At 56.2% G+C, this 11,800-nt stretch overlaps 6 protein-coding genes across 6 annotated transcripts; all 6 read right to left on the bottom strand.

Moving 5' to 3' along the window:
- Positions 1-415: 415 nt before the first annotated feature.
- On the bottom strand, positions 416-2,512 carry DQ04_02001080 (hypothetical protein; the record flags this gene model as incomplete). The annotated part of the gene is made up of 1 exon (XM_009311392.1): positions 416-2,512. One exon carries the CDS (start codon positions 2,510-2,512, stop codon positions 416-418), a length of 2,097 nt encoding a protein of 698 aa, XP_009309667.1.
- A 561-nt stretch (positions 2,513-3,073) lies between these two features.
- Positions 3,074-4,036, bottom strand: DQ04_02001090 (putative RAB-interacting protein; the record flags this gene model as incomplete). Its single annotated transcript, XM_009311393.1, has 1 exon — positions 3,074-4,036. The coding sequence occupies one exon, from the start codon at positions 4,034-4,036 to the stop codon at positions 3,074-3,076; it is 963 nt and encodes a 320-aa protein (XP_009309668.1).
- A 281-nt stretch (positions 4,037-4,317) lies between these two features.
- DQ04_02001100 (hypothetical protein) lies at positions 4,318-5,436 on the bottom strand (the record flags this gene model as incomplete). Its single annotated transcript, XM_009311394.1, has 1 exon — positions 4,318-5,436. One exon carries the CDS (start codon positions 5,434-5,436, stop codon positions 4,318-4,320), a length of 1,119 nt encoding a protein of 372 aa, XP_009309669.1.
- Positions 5,437-5,683: 247 nt separating this feature from the next.
- Positions 5,684-7,012, bottom strand: DQ04_02001110 (hypothetical protein; the record flags this gene model as incomplete). The annotated part of the gene is made up of 1 exon (XM_009311395.1): positions 5,684-7,012. The coding sequence occupies one exon, from the start codon at positions 7,010-7,012 to the stop codon at positions 5,684-5,686; it is 1,329 nt and encodes a 442-aa protein (XP_009309670.1).
- A 277-nt stretch (positions 7,013-7,289) lies between these two features.
- Positions 7,290-9,731, bottom strand: DQ04_02001120 (transmembrane protein NRF-6; the record flags this gene model as incomplete). The annotated part of the gene is made up of 1 exon (XM_009311396.1): positions 7,290-9,731. The coding sequence occupies one exon, from the start codon at positions 9,729-9,731 to the stop codon at positions 7,290-7,292; it is 2,442 nt and encodes an 813-aa protein (XP_009309671.1).
- A 942-nt stretch (positions 9,732-10,673) lies between these two features.
- DQ04_02001130 (hypothetical protein) lies at positions 10,674-11,702 on the bottom strand (the record flags this gene model as incomplete). Its single annotated transcript, XM_009311397.1, has 1 exon — positions 10,674-11,702. One exon carries the CDS (start codon positions 11,700-11,702, stop codon positions 10,674-10,676), a length of 1,029 nt encoding a protein of 342 aa, XP_009309672.1.
- Positions 11,703-11,800: the final 98 nt, after the last annotated feature.

Below are 11,800 nucleotides of genomic sequence, written 5' to 3' on the forward strand. Positions count from 1 at the left end.
CAAACACTCAGAAAGAACAACAACACCAACAGCAAGAAAAACATCATGCACCACACAGTAACACACAGAGACAAACACTAGATAAGGGAGAAAGTGGAGGCATTCGTATGGGGTAGGGGAATGTGCATAGCCCACACTTACATTGCACACCCCTTTCTTTTTCTTTTTTAACGTCACGCGTCCCTCCCTCGCCATGTAGCGGGCTGCTGTTGCAGTCTGCACGCACAGCCTCGTTTTCAGAGGCTCTCTCCCGTTCTCTAACTCTCCCTCTCTCTCTCTCTCTCTCTCTATGAATATCAATATATAATATATATGCCGTTCTGCTCCTCCCATAGGGCTTTCTTTTTTCTTCTTGGTTCAACGTCCCTCCTCTCTGTTTCGCTTTCTTTATTCCTCGTCCCCACTCTATTGATTGCTATCGTCCCCTAAAGAACTTGATGCGCATTGTGAGGGAGCGCCGCATAATGTCCAGCAGTTCCGGCGACTTCGAGACGGGCGTGCCGTTCACACTTTCAATGCGCCATTCCGTCTTCACTGGCGGCTTTTCGAATGTCTTGTAGAACGGGTGCCGGCGCCTGGGGTCGCGCCTCGACGCCAGCTCCAGCAGCTGCGTGATGCGCAACGTCCGGTCCGCCCCATCGCCCGCGCTCTCGAGTGTGAGTCCCCACTTCCTGCTGGCGGAGTTGCGGTGAATGACCATCTCACTTGGCGTCAGCAGCTCGATCTTGACGTTGTCGGACAGCACGAGCGGATTTGGCGTCTCCGCCGCAGCTGCCACCACACCCTCCTGTTGCTCCGCATCAGCGACAACCACCTCCTCTGGTGTGGCTTCCTCGTCGGCGACCATAGGGTAAGTCTCCTTCACGTCATCCTCCTCCGCCAGCGGCTCCGGCTCAGCAGTTAACTCCTCCGCCTCGTTGGCATCTGCAGCGTACATCGCATCCGCCGCAGCGTCAACCTCCTCAGCGTTCAGTGGCTCGCCTTTCTTTTGTTGTTTTTTCGGGGACTTGCGCTTTTTCTGCTCAGGAAATCGTGCCGTGCCCGTCTCCACCAGCGGTGTTTCCCTAGCTTCCCCGATCAGTTTCGGACTAAGAGTGGTGGAGATCGTGTGTGTCTTGGCGCTCCGGCGATGATCGTTAATGGCGGGCGAGACAAGGACAAGATTTAATACAATCGTCTCAGTGTCAGCGCACAACGCTTCTGCTTGACTGGCATTCGTCACCTCGACCCCGTTTACCGCCAAAAGACCAACACGCCCCTTGTACTCAGAGAAGAAGTTTTTGGCGCTTTCCAGCAACGCTCGCTTTGGCACGTTGCTAACAACAAGGCTTTCGGTGAATTCACAGCCCCATGGCAGACGCCGGTCGGGGCGGTAAAGGACGAGCGTTGCCCGCTGACCAGAGGAGCCCTCGCCCCCCTGGTTTGGCACAAGAAAGGCCAGCTGGTGCACCTTTGGCTGCTTTAGTGTGTCCGGCGCCAGCTTCACCACCAGACGCTTGTTACTCTTTGTGGCACTCGCAATAAGCTCAATCACCCCCGACGCGCCGTCAGGCATGACGCCCGGCACCGTCGTGGAGTTCACAGCAACCACCGTGGTGCCCTGCGTGGTGCCACGCAGAAGCTGGTGCAGCTCCTCGCCCTCCGCAGAAGTGGAGCGAAGTGTGACATCGATGCCCACCAGACGCCCGCACTCGTTGAAAAGCATTCCCCACGGGGATGTCACATCTGTGCGGCGCAGCACCACCGTCGCCGTTTCACGGCTAACGGACTGCACCCATGTGCCAGTGATGGGCGGCTGCAAGGTGCTGCTTTCAACTTGGTCCACCCACTCGGCGAGTTGGTAGTAGTGCCGCAAGAGGATGGACATCAGCTGCTCCGCCGCCTCGGGGGTGGTGTCCATGAGCTGCACACACGGGAATGTGACAAGGGCGTTGTCATACGAGGCTTCAAAGTCGCTTAGCAGCGTGACGGTGGTGCGCAGTGCCGCCAGCTGCTGCGGCGTGTGCCTGTTACTCACGTCGCCGCCAAGCTCCAGCGCGAGCCGCTTGCGCAGCTGCTCAACGAACATCTCCACGCGCAGCTTCACGCTCACCCAGGTGATGACGTGAAGCCCCTCCACCACGCCAGCCTGCGGCGCCGTCCTGTTCGCAACGTACTCCGCCAACACGGCGGCGATGTCCGCGCGCCCCAGCTGCCCCACCACAACCTCCCGGTGGAATGATACGAGGGCGAAGCGCACGATGTCCGCCAGCTCCACCAGTGCATCGCGCGGTGTCAGCACCACCTCTGCCTCTTTTTGGCACAGCTCGTTGAGGCGCGCCATGACGGTGGCGATGCGGCGCGCCACGAGGAACGTGTGCGGCTCCTTCAGCGATGGCGGCTGGTTGACGGGGCTGTGCGGCGCGTACAGCAGCTCCGCCGCCGCGCCCCACTGCTGCAGCCGCTGCCACGTCGTGAGCCCATCCTCCATCGTTGCGGTAAAGGTGTGCTTGCGCGCCTGATCCCTTGGCATGACGGAACACGACCAACCTCCACTCAATCTACGCTGGCGCTGCTTCAGCCGGACAACAGCCGAAAAAGACAAACGAACAAACAAACGCACACAAAAAAAAAGAAAAGAGACAGAGACACGTGATGAGGTGAAGGGGCGAGAATAACACATCACGGCCAGATCCGCCCGCCACACCCACACACACACCCTTTCGGTTTTCCCACCTTCCACTACTTCCTGAAATCCGGCCACAGACGGAGGTGGCTCACAAGAAAAACGGGAGCAAAATTTTTGGCGGCACAGCAATAGAAGAACTCTCTTGCTCAACGAAAAAAAAATGAGCACCGAAACCACGTAGAGAGGAGTGAGGAGAAGAGTGGCATCACCCAAGAGCAAAAGTGCCAATCCCTGTGCCAACCACACACAAACATATATATATATATATATGTATCCGAACGCTTGGAAAAAAAAAAGGAAAAAAGGTAAGAAAAAAGAAACACTTCCATGAACTACAAAGCTACTGTGCTTGAGTTTTTGTTGTACTGCCCGTACGACTGCGTTCGCACCAATTCTTTTTACACATCACCTTAAAGGTATATTAGGTAACGGCGATTCATTCTCTTTGAACGGAGGCTTCCACAGGTGATGGCATTGTTTTTGTTGTTGTTGTTGATCTTGTTTCATGACAATGCTTATATCTTCTGTCACCGCTTCCATCTCTTGCTGCACCACACCACTTTTTCCTCCGGCGCCCTTACACTCCAAGTATGCGAGCACCAGCAACACCAATGTGATAATGTACTGTACCGTCTTTGGGCGGAGCTTCTCCAGCTCTTCATCATCAAAGTAGGTGGGCCGGCGCCACAGCGCGTGGGGGAGGATGAGAATGCTGTTGAGAAGCAGCACGAGACCAAGAGTTCGGAGGCCGTCTCTGAAGAAGAAGAGTATCCATAAAATGATAATGTAGACGTCCACAAGGTTCTGGTATAGTATAGATACGCCCCCGATGCACATGTTCGCACCGCACTTTGCCCGCTTCTTCTCGTGGAGGTGAATGCTGTGCACAAGAATGGCGGAAACGAGCAGCAGGACAAAAAACACCGGGTCGTACAGCAGAAGAAACGGAAGTGTGGCCGAGTAGAATACCACCGCATAGTTGGCGCCATAGAATGGAAGATTCAGATTCAGCCGTTCAATTGCCTCGGACGAGCTCTTCGGCATGAAAAATTGCTTGTAGTTGAAGAAATCCTTCTTCCACGGCAGCTGCTCCTTTTGGAGCGTCTCGCGGATGCACCACATCTGCTGCATCGCGTAGTGCACGTACCCCCTCACGCCACCGCAGTGTCGCTGCTGCTGCTCCTCCTTCGAGGATGTGTCCGACGATGACTTCGAGGGGAAACTCAGCTCCCTCGAGATGGAATCGTGAGTGGTGGCCGTGTCAGATGAACACATCCCACTGCTACTGAGGGTGCAATTGCCACTTGGGCCTGCATCCTGTCTCACCGCAACGCCATTTAGAACGGCGGAGGTGTTTCTGTTTGGCATTTAAGAGCAATACCACCTCCAGAATTATATATATATATATATCTTCGTTCCCCAAATGGGTAGTGAAACGTAGGTGAGAGAAGAGAAATGATGCAAATCGACAACAGTAATCATAGTGATGATGATACGGACATATGAAGAAGTTGAGCGTGTGTGCTCTTCAGCACAACAACACTCAATCGCATCCGCAGCGACGATAAAACTTGAGGTGCGTAAAGGAAACTGTACAGGTCACTCAAAGAAAGGAACTGGGAAAGGGAGATCGAATAAAAATTCACTCATTACCCGTTATTAAAAGAAAAACATCTGGCGTCTGCCTCAGTATCATAATCCACCGGTTCCTTCGACAAACGTTTCTTAGCTGTGCCCGTTTGCGAGAGGTGTTGCTGCAGAAGTGCTGCATCAACAACCCTCCACGTTGCGCCAGGCGTGCGTTGAACACGCGGGAACTGCGGGAAGAAGCGGTGGGCAATGAACTGCAGGTACATGGCCTTCACTGCGCAGATGGGCCCCGGCTGAAGCAGCAACTCTTTCACATGAGCGAAGAGGCGCTGGGGGCGGGGATTCGCACCCTTCAGGAGGCGGCTCAGCCACCACCCACACCTATTGACCAAACCCACCGGTTTGACACGTCGATACTCGTCATTTGGCGAATCGTGCACCAGCAACAGCGGCACCAGCGAAGACGATGAAGATGAAGGTGCATGCATACTGCCGCTTCTGCCACTCGTGCTGCTGTTGTGACGGCGACGGTTTGCCTCCTCTTCTTGAAGCTGCGCACCACGCTCAAGGCAGTGACACAGGAGGATGAGAATCTCCATAAGTTTCGGCAGTAGCCCGATGATGTTATTCTGCCGCCGACTAAGCTGCAGCGTGCAGGTGCGCTGCAGGAAGGCAAGGATGGGCCGCGTCACTCGGTCCAGCCGCTGCGAATAGGGATGCAGCACAAGAGCGCACTCTGCCAGTGTCGTGAGGCGGTGCAGGCTAATGCCGTCCATCGCCCGCAGTGACGTTGAGGAAATGAACCCACATCGGTTGGCTTTCATCTTGGCGTCGGAAGCGCTGCGTGCGTCATCGCTCACCGACGCCACAAGATTAGGGGGGCGGGGCGGCAGAAGTGTGTCACCGTCGTCCTCGCTGCCCACCGCGACGCGGTAGCACTGCTGCCACAAGTAATGCACCACACGGTAGCGTGAAACGAACGGTAGCTCGAGCTCCAGGTTTAGCGAGTCAACGGTATGATGCATGAAAGAGCGGTGGCTGGGCGGCAGCGCATCCGACGGCCTCGCGGACTTGTCGGTGTGGCTACTACTGGGGCCAGCACTGGCTGCCCACGAAGCCGTCACAAGGGCGTAGGCAAAGGAGACCCTCTTGCTCCCTCCCTCATTAGTGGCAGCCATCAATGAGAGGACGAAGGAACACTATGGCTGCAATGAGTCTTCCTTTTCGCTTGGCGCATTACACGAGGGAGGAGCAAGGCATTTGTGACACCAGCGCACCAAAGGAAAGGGTACACTGTCATCATGATAAGAGACATCATTTGCGGCAAACACACACATACACACACACACACACACGTATGTGTATATGCATACATGAATGGATGCATGTAGGTGCACACAAGTACGGGGTCCACTCGTGCCAGCCTCACGTACCGCACGCTGAACGAAGTGCGCGGAGTGTGGCATGCGGGACCCAAGATTCGGCGTTTTGCCTCATCATCACGTCCGACACCTGCAGGGCCACTGGTGAGTGCTGCCACACGTTTCTGCTCCGCAGAAACACAGACACTGCGGCTTCCCACCGCCCCGCAACACGCAACGCACGCAGTGCGAAGAGAACAGAGAGCGGTGGGTCATGCGGTGCGGCGTCCTGCATGGCGGCAAGCGCTTCCAACCACCGACCGCCACGCGCCACACAGACGGCAACGTAACTGCTCAACTTTAGATGCCGCCGCAACTCAGCACCGTTGCTGCTGCCGCTTCCGCTGTCACTGCACGCGGCGTCGCAGGGCAGAAGCGAGTCCCACCACTCAAGGCACAGCTTCCAATATCCCAGTCGCTGCAGCGTCAACACCAAAGGAACGGCAGCGTGTGGGGTGAGTTGCTCGCGCAGGGCTGGTGTATCAATCAACACTTTGCACAAGTCCAGCGAGCGCATGGCGTTTGCGGCCTCCGCCACTGCCTTCGCTGTCACCGCCGTCGGGTGTATGCCGCGTGACACCATAAACACGCTGACCACACGCAGCGCCTCGCACTGGCGGCCCTGCCGGCTAAGTATCCCTAGCGCGATGTTCACCGAGGCGGCGTTGGGGTGTGGCATCGACTGAAGCACCTGAAGGGCACGAACCCACGAGGTGCGCTCCTTCGGCCGGTGCAGAATGTGCAGTAGCTCCTCGTTGTTCGTCACCGCAACGGCCCCACCCGCACACTGACCAGCGCTGTCAGCCTCGTCCACGGCGAGACGCCACTGCTGCTTCTGCTGCTGCTGATTATGTCCGATATCATGTCCGCGTCGTAGCTCGTGTGCGACCCGCGCAACCGTCGCTCGATGTGGTGCGGGAATGTGCGGCACAACACGCCGCTCAAATGCTTCCGCGAAGAAAGCCAACTCCCTCTCCGTAGCGGCGTCGCCACTGCCGCTGCTACGGTCAACCTGCCACTTGAAAACGTCCTGCAGCTGTTGGCACGCATGGCTCCAGCAGCCGGCATCGGCCGCCGCCAACATCGCCATGCGCCTCGCCGCGACACGTCGATGACATAGCACCGACGCATTTGAATCGACGCCGCTCATTACAACATGCACCGCCTCACCCCACCTTCCCACTTGCGCTAACATACGTGTGAGCAACAGCACATGCGCGCCGGACACGACGGCACCCTCAGCCGTAGCGGCGGTGCGCCAGGCGGAGAGAGCCGCCTCCCACGCGCCACGTGCAGCACTCGCCTCGAGAAATATTGTCAGTACATCCCGCATCGACCACAGCCACCACTGCTACAATTAAAAGCAGCAGCAGCGCTACACACCAGCACGTTTGAAAATGGAAAAAACAATTAAGAAGAAAGGAAGAACCAAACAAGGCGTTGATGTAAGCCATACGACTGGCGACGCACATCCCTTAGTGTGGCTCACTATTCCATTTGGCGCATAGGAGACAACATCAAAACAGCACCACAAAATGGTGTCTGCATATACGAGAAACACCAAAGAGAGAAGGACCGACTCACTGAATAGACGAGTGACTCCACCGCATTCAGTACTCACCCTTCGAACTGATGTGCAGGCACGGACGCTCCACCAGTATGTGAAACACAAATGCCACGAGGAGCGTCGCCACTGTATAACCAAACCACTGTACAACAAGAAGCAGAAAGCTCATGGTGGCCACACCGTAGCTGCTGGCGTTGCCGAAGCCAATCACGACAGGCGCCATGAGGTACGCGACCAGAACAAGCCGAGAGGGGCCGCACCACAAGCGGTGAATCAGAACACGCCGAAACATACCGCCGTAGCCGAAAAGCAGCGGCAGGGCGAGCAGGCATAGACCGATACACCACGGGAAGAGAATGAGCGACTCGTACACCTTGACACCATGACCGACCTCCTCCCCACTGCGCGAGTCGCGGCGCACCGTCCACGCGCTGATGACGCAGACACACATGACGGTGACGCCGCTCCACATTGCACAGACACGCACACGCCGCACCTGCAGCCGCTCTAGAAGCCAGTAACTTACCCTGTCTTCTGCGCTGACGCTGTTGCGGAGGCGGTGTATTGCGTAGAGGATATCGGGGCCGAACATGCGCAGCATCTCTTCACGCTGTCGCACACCCCTGTAGGAGTAGTAGAGCGTCGCCCCGGCGCAGAACGGGATGAACATGAGGTGCGGGTACTGATACACCGTCCCGATCGGAAGTGAGTAATGGGATACAGCGCTCAGTGAGAAGGGGATGCTGCGCTGGCGCGTGAGCTCAACGTAACGTAGTGCCGCACTCGCAGCCATTGCGAGCAATAGAAGCGCGCCGAATACGCGGTGGTGCAAGTGCTTACCAAGGAAGCAAATAAGTGGCGCTATCGCAACAAGTTGAAACTCCAGCGCCACGTAGTAAGACCACGGGAAGCAGCGTTCATCACCGTCTGTGGGGAGAATGTTATTGATAAGCAGGAAGTTCGTCCACCAGTACTTCGCACAGTTTGTGTGCATAGTGGGGGCGTGCGCGAAGAGCGTCCAGAAGGGCCCACTCCCGGAACTCGGCGTGGCACTCGGCGTGAGTATCACAACTGCAAGCGAGACGGGAATGACACGCACAAATCGTGACACGAGGTACTTGACGTACCACACAATGCAGATTCGCACGCGTTGGACGGACGTGCGCTGCGCCGCCTTAATTCGCGCCGTTGGGGAACTCATGAAGACCACCTCAGAGGCATGCAGACGATGCAGAGCCAGGAAACCAGAAATAACGAGGAATGTGCCAATAGCAAATCCAGCAAAGACCTCCTTCTCGAGAAAGGCATAAAGGAAGTCGGTGTGGCGCGATCCCATATTTTCCATCGTGGGAATCTGCTGCGAGTACCAAAAGGTGTTGAACAACATGATCCATAGCCACGCAAGCACCCTCCAGCTGTTGAAGAGATTCAAATTCGCCTCGGACTTGGGGTAGTAGCGCCACTTGCGGTAACTGTTGATGGCAGACAGGCAGAGAACCACACGGTTAACGACGGAGCGGAAGTCAGGCACTTCAGGCATCTCCGCCAGAAATTGCTGCACTCGCTTATTTGACCAGATCGCCTCTGTATTAAATTCCGGAAGGAGACCCGTCGTTGCGCGCGCAGAATGACCGCCACCACCTTCTTCTACTGCTGCAGCTGCACCGGGGTGATACTCCTTGTGGCGGAAAACATATCCCCGACATGGCTTTGACTTCGGCTGGGGCGTCACCACCACCGTCACTTCATCCACTATGCCTTCCACAGGGGGAAAGGATGACGGTGAAACACCAGCAACATCTTCACGTGCGACGGACTGCTCTGCCGGCGTGAGTAGTGGTTGAGAGATGTCTACTAAAATGGCGGGAGAAACGGGGGATTCCACTTGCTGCTGATGCTTCTGTTGCTGCGAAAAGCAGGGAGTAGTTTGAGCAGTCCCCGCCGACGCTCCATTGCATTCATTTCTAGGCACAAATGCTGCTGCATTGGGGGACCGAAGCACGCGAACGACGGCCCCATCTCTTCCCATCGTCACCACCTCAAACGGGATGCTGCGCGATGTTATCTGCCGGCAGTAGTCGTAGGTCNTCGCCAACACCACAATTACCACAATGAAGCTTATAACTGCCCACGAAACGATATTCTCTGTGCGAACTTCCGTGGGAGGTGCAATGCGAGGGGTACAATGGACATACTGCGCCAGTGACGCTCCTGCATCCGCGCTGTCTACAAGTCTATTGTAAGAAAATGTCTCGTTGAGCATAGGGTCCGCCACGACGTGGTGAGCGATCTGCAGCAGTGTGCAGGTGGCGGGCAGACAGTAACCAAGGAGGCGCGAGTTGCCCCACTTGGACTCCGTTGGAAACAGCAGACAGTACTGCACGCCACTCACGGCTGGGCATCCGCTATAGCTCCCCAGCATACCGGGAACCCCACCAGAGACGCGCAGCATCAGCGCCGTCTGATTGCAGAACGGCGTCGCCATACTTGGCACCCCGTTGCACCTCAAATACCCCTCTTATTTGGTTGCTTGATGTATGTATGTCTGTATGTGTGTCAGTTGCTGCAGATGGATAAAATGGGCGGATGGCGGCGGGTCTCACCGCCCCCCTCTGGGGGGAAGGAGAGAGATAGATGGATAGAGACAGTTCCACACACACACACACACAGAGAGAGAGAGAGAGAGATTGACAGAGAGGAGGAACGAGTAGAAGTGGTGAAAGGCGAACGCCAGCGACCCGTGCCAGCATACACACACGCAGAAAATGGGCGTGTGGATTGAAAGCGGCCTTTTGCTCCCCCACCGTCCTCCGTGCATCGGCTCGCGCGCATCACGCACCCCCCACACCCAAACACACACACACACACACAGAGAGAGAGTGTGTGTGTCTGTGAGAGATAGTGAGGGAAAGAGAGATATATATGGGAGTCGGGGCAAGGCGACGGAGGAGACACCAACCCAAATAAACGACCAAAAAAAAAATGAAAGTGCTGCCGCTGTGTATGCCACGCTGTGGTGCTCTATGGGTAAAACAACAACAGGACGATTTTGTTTTTCTCCCTTTTCTTTCTTTCTTTTTCTTCTTCTTGTGTTGTGACACGTTATCCACTCAACATGAAGACAGCTTCAAAGTAATGAAACCAGAACAACAACACAAGAAGAAAGGAAGCGTCAAGGGGGAGCTGCGAGGCGATGGAACACGACGGACTCCACTCGGCTCTTCACTCCGGCTTATTCTATTTCCCTCATCTCTATATTTTTTTTTTCTTCTCTTCTTTATTACTGGGTTTTGTATGTTGCAGCGGACAGGACGAGCAGCAAACGGTTTCTCCTTCGTTCCTCACCCGAAATGCACGGCACCTCCTCACGCCGCAGGGAGGTGTGGAACGCAAGAACAACAACAACAAAAGGGATGTGCGTTGACATTTACTCCTGCGTGATATCAACGACATCGCCGTCCTGCAGATGGTAGTGCAGCAGCGGGTGGCGATCCATCAGGCATGCACCACGGGCCCGCAACACACAACGCGTCAGCGGTATCATCGTCTTCTGCTGCACCAACGCCCGGAGCTTCAGCACCTTCTCGCTGGCGGGCATGCGCAGATCCCAGCGGAAGCCCTTGTCTCTATACACCATCACCAGCCGCACCGCTTCGTCACGCGCGATGATCGTCACCTCTGGCGTTGCGTCCGCCTCACTACGGACGAGGCCGAGCTCCGTCGATCCCAATGTGCACTTTGGGTCAAGCAGCACGCCCCTCGCCCGCCACTCCTGGCAGGCCGCACGTATCCCGGTACTGTTCTGCACCATAACCATCACATCCGCAATGGTGTCGTTCACGTGCGCTGTTACACTGAATGCTTTGTTACTATGCTGAACTCGAGCGACAAATCGACGCCACACGCTCTCATCATGTGACACCGCCGTGGCCGTGGTGGTCGATGACATCGGTCCTGTCGGTGCCGCTGCTGCTGCTGCTATTGTTCCTGTTGTTGAACGAACGGTGTCGGTGGCATTTTCAGCCGTTATCTGAGTCGTCGGGTTGAGGCGCGATGATGCCCCCGCCGCCACTGCCGCTGCAGCAGCAGCTGCTGGTCGTTCATCGCCTGTTGTGACGGGTACCCCAAAGGCGTACCACATGGCATAGTTCTGAATGAAGTATCGCACAAAGTCATCAAACATAACATAGTTGGCGTCACCAAAGATGTCCACCACACGCCGCCGCACCTCCCACTCGGGCATATCTACCGTCCTGCCAAGGAGCGCGTGCTCAAGTATAAAGACCACGTCGTCCAGTGTGATGGCCTGCTCCATGTCACGGCGAAGCGAAAAAAAGCAAAAACGTGCTGCTTCCTGCGGTGTCATGCCCTTCGCGTGAAATGCGCACGTGACGAGCAGCTGGCGCAGCTCCAGCTGCGACACGGCTGCTGCCGCCTGATTGAAAAATACCGACATGACACGCGCAACGCCGGGGTCGAGTGCGGCGCGCCCCGCCAAGACATCCAGCAGGTGCCGCACGTGCTCCAGCGACGGACTCGCCTCCACGACGCAGT

The sequence above is a fragment of the Trypanosoma grayi genome (assembly GCF_000691245.1).
Source record: "Trypanosoma grayi strain ANR4 Tgr_200_V1, whole genome shotgun sequence".
Taxonomy (NCBI): domain Eukaryota; phylum Euglenozoa; class Kinetoplastea; order Trypanosomatida; family Trypanosomatidae; genus Trypanosoma; species Trypanosoma grayi.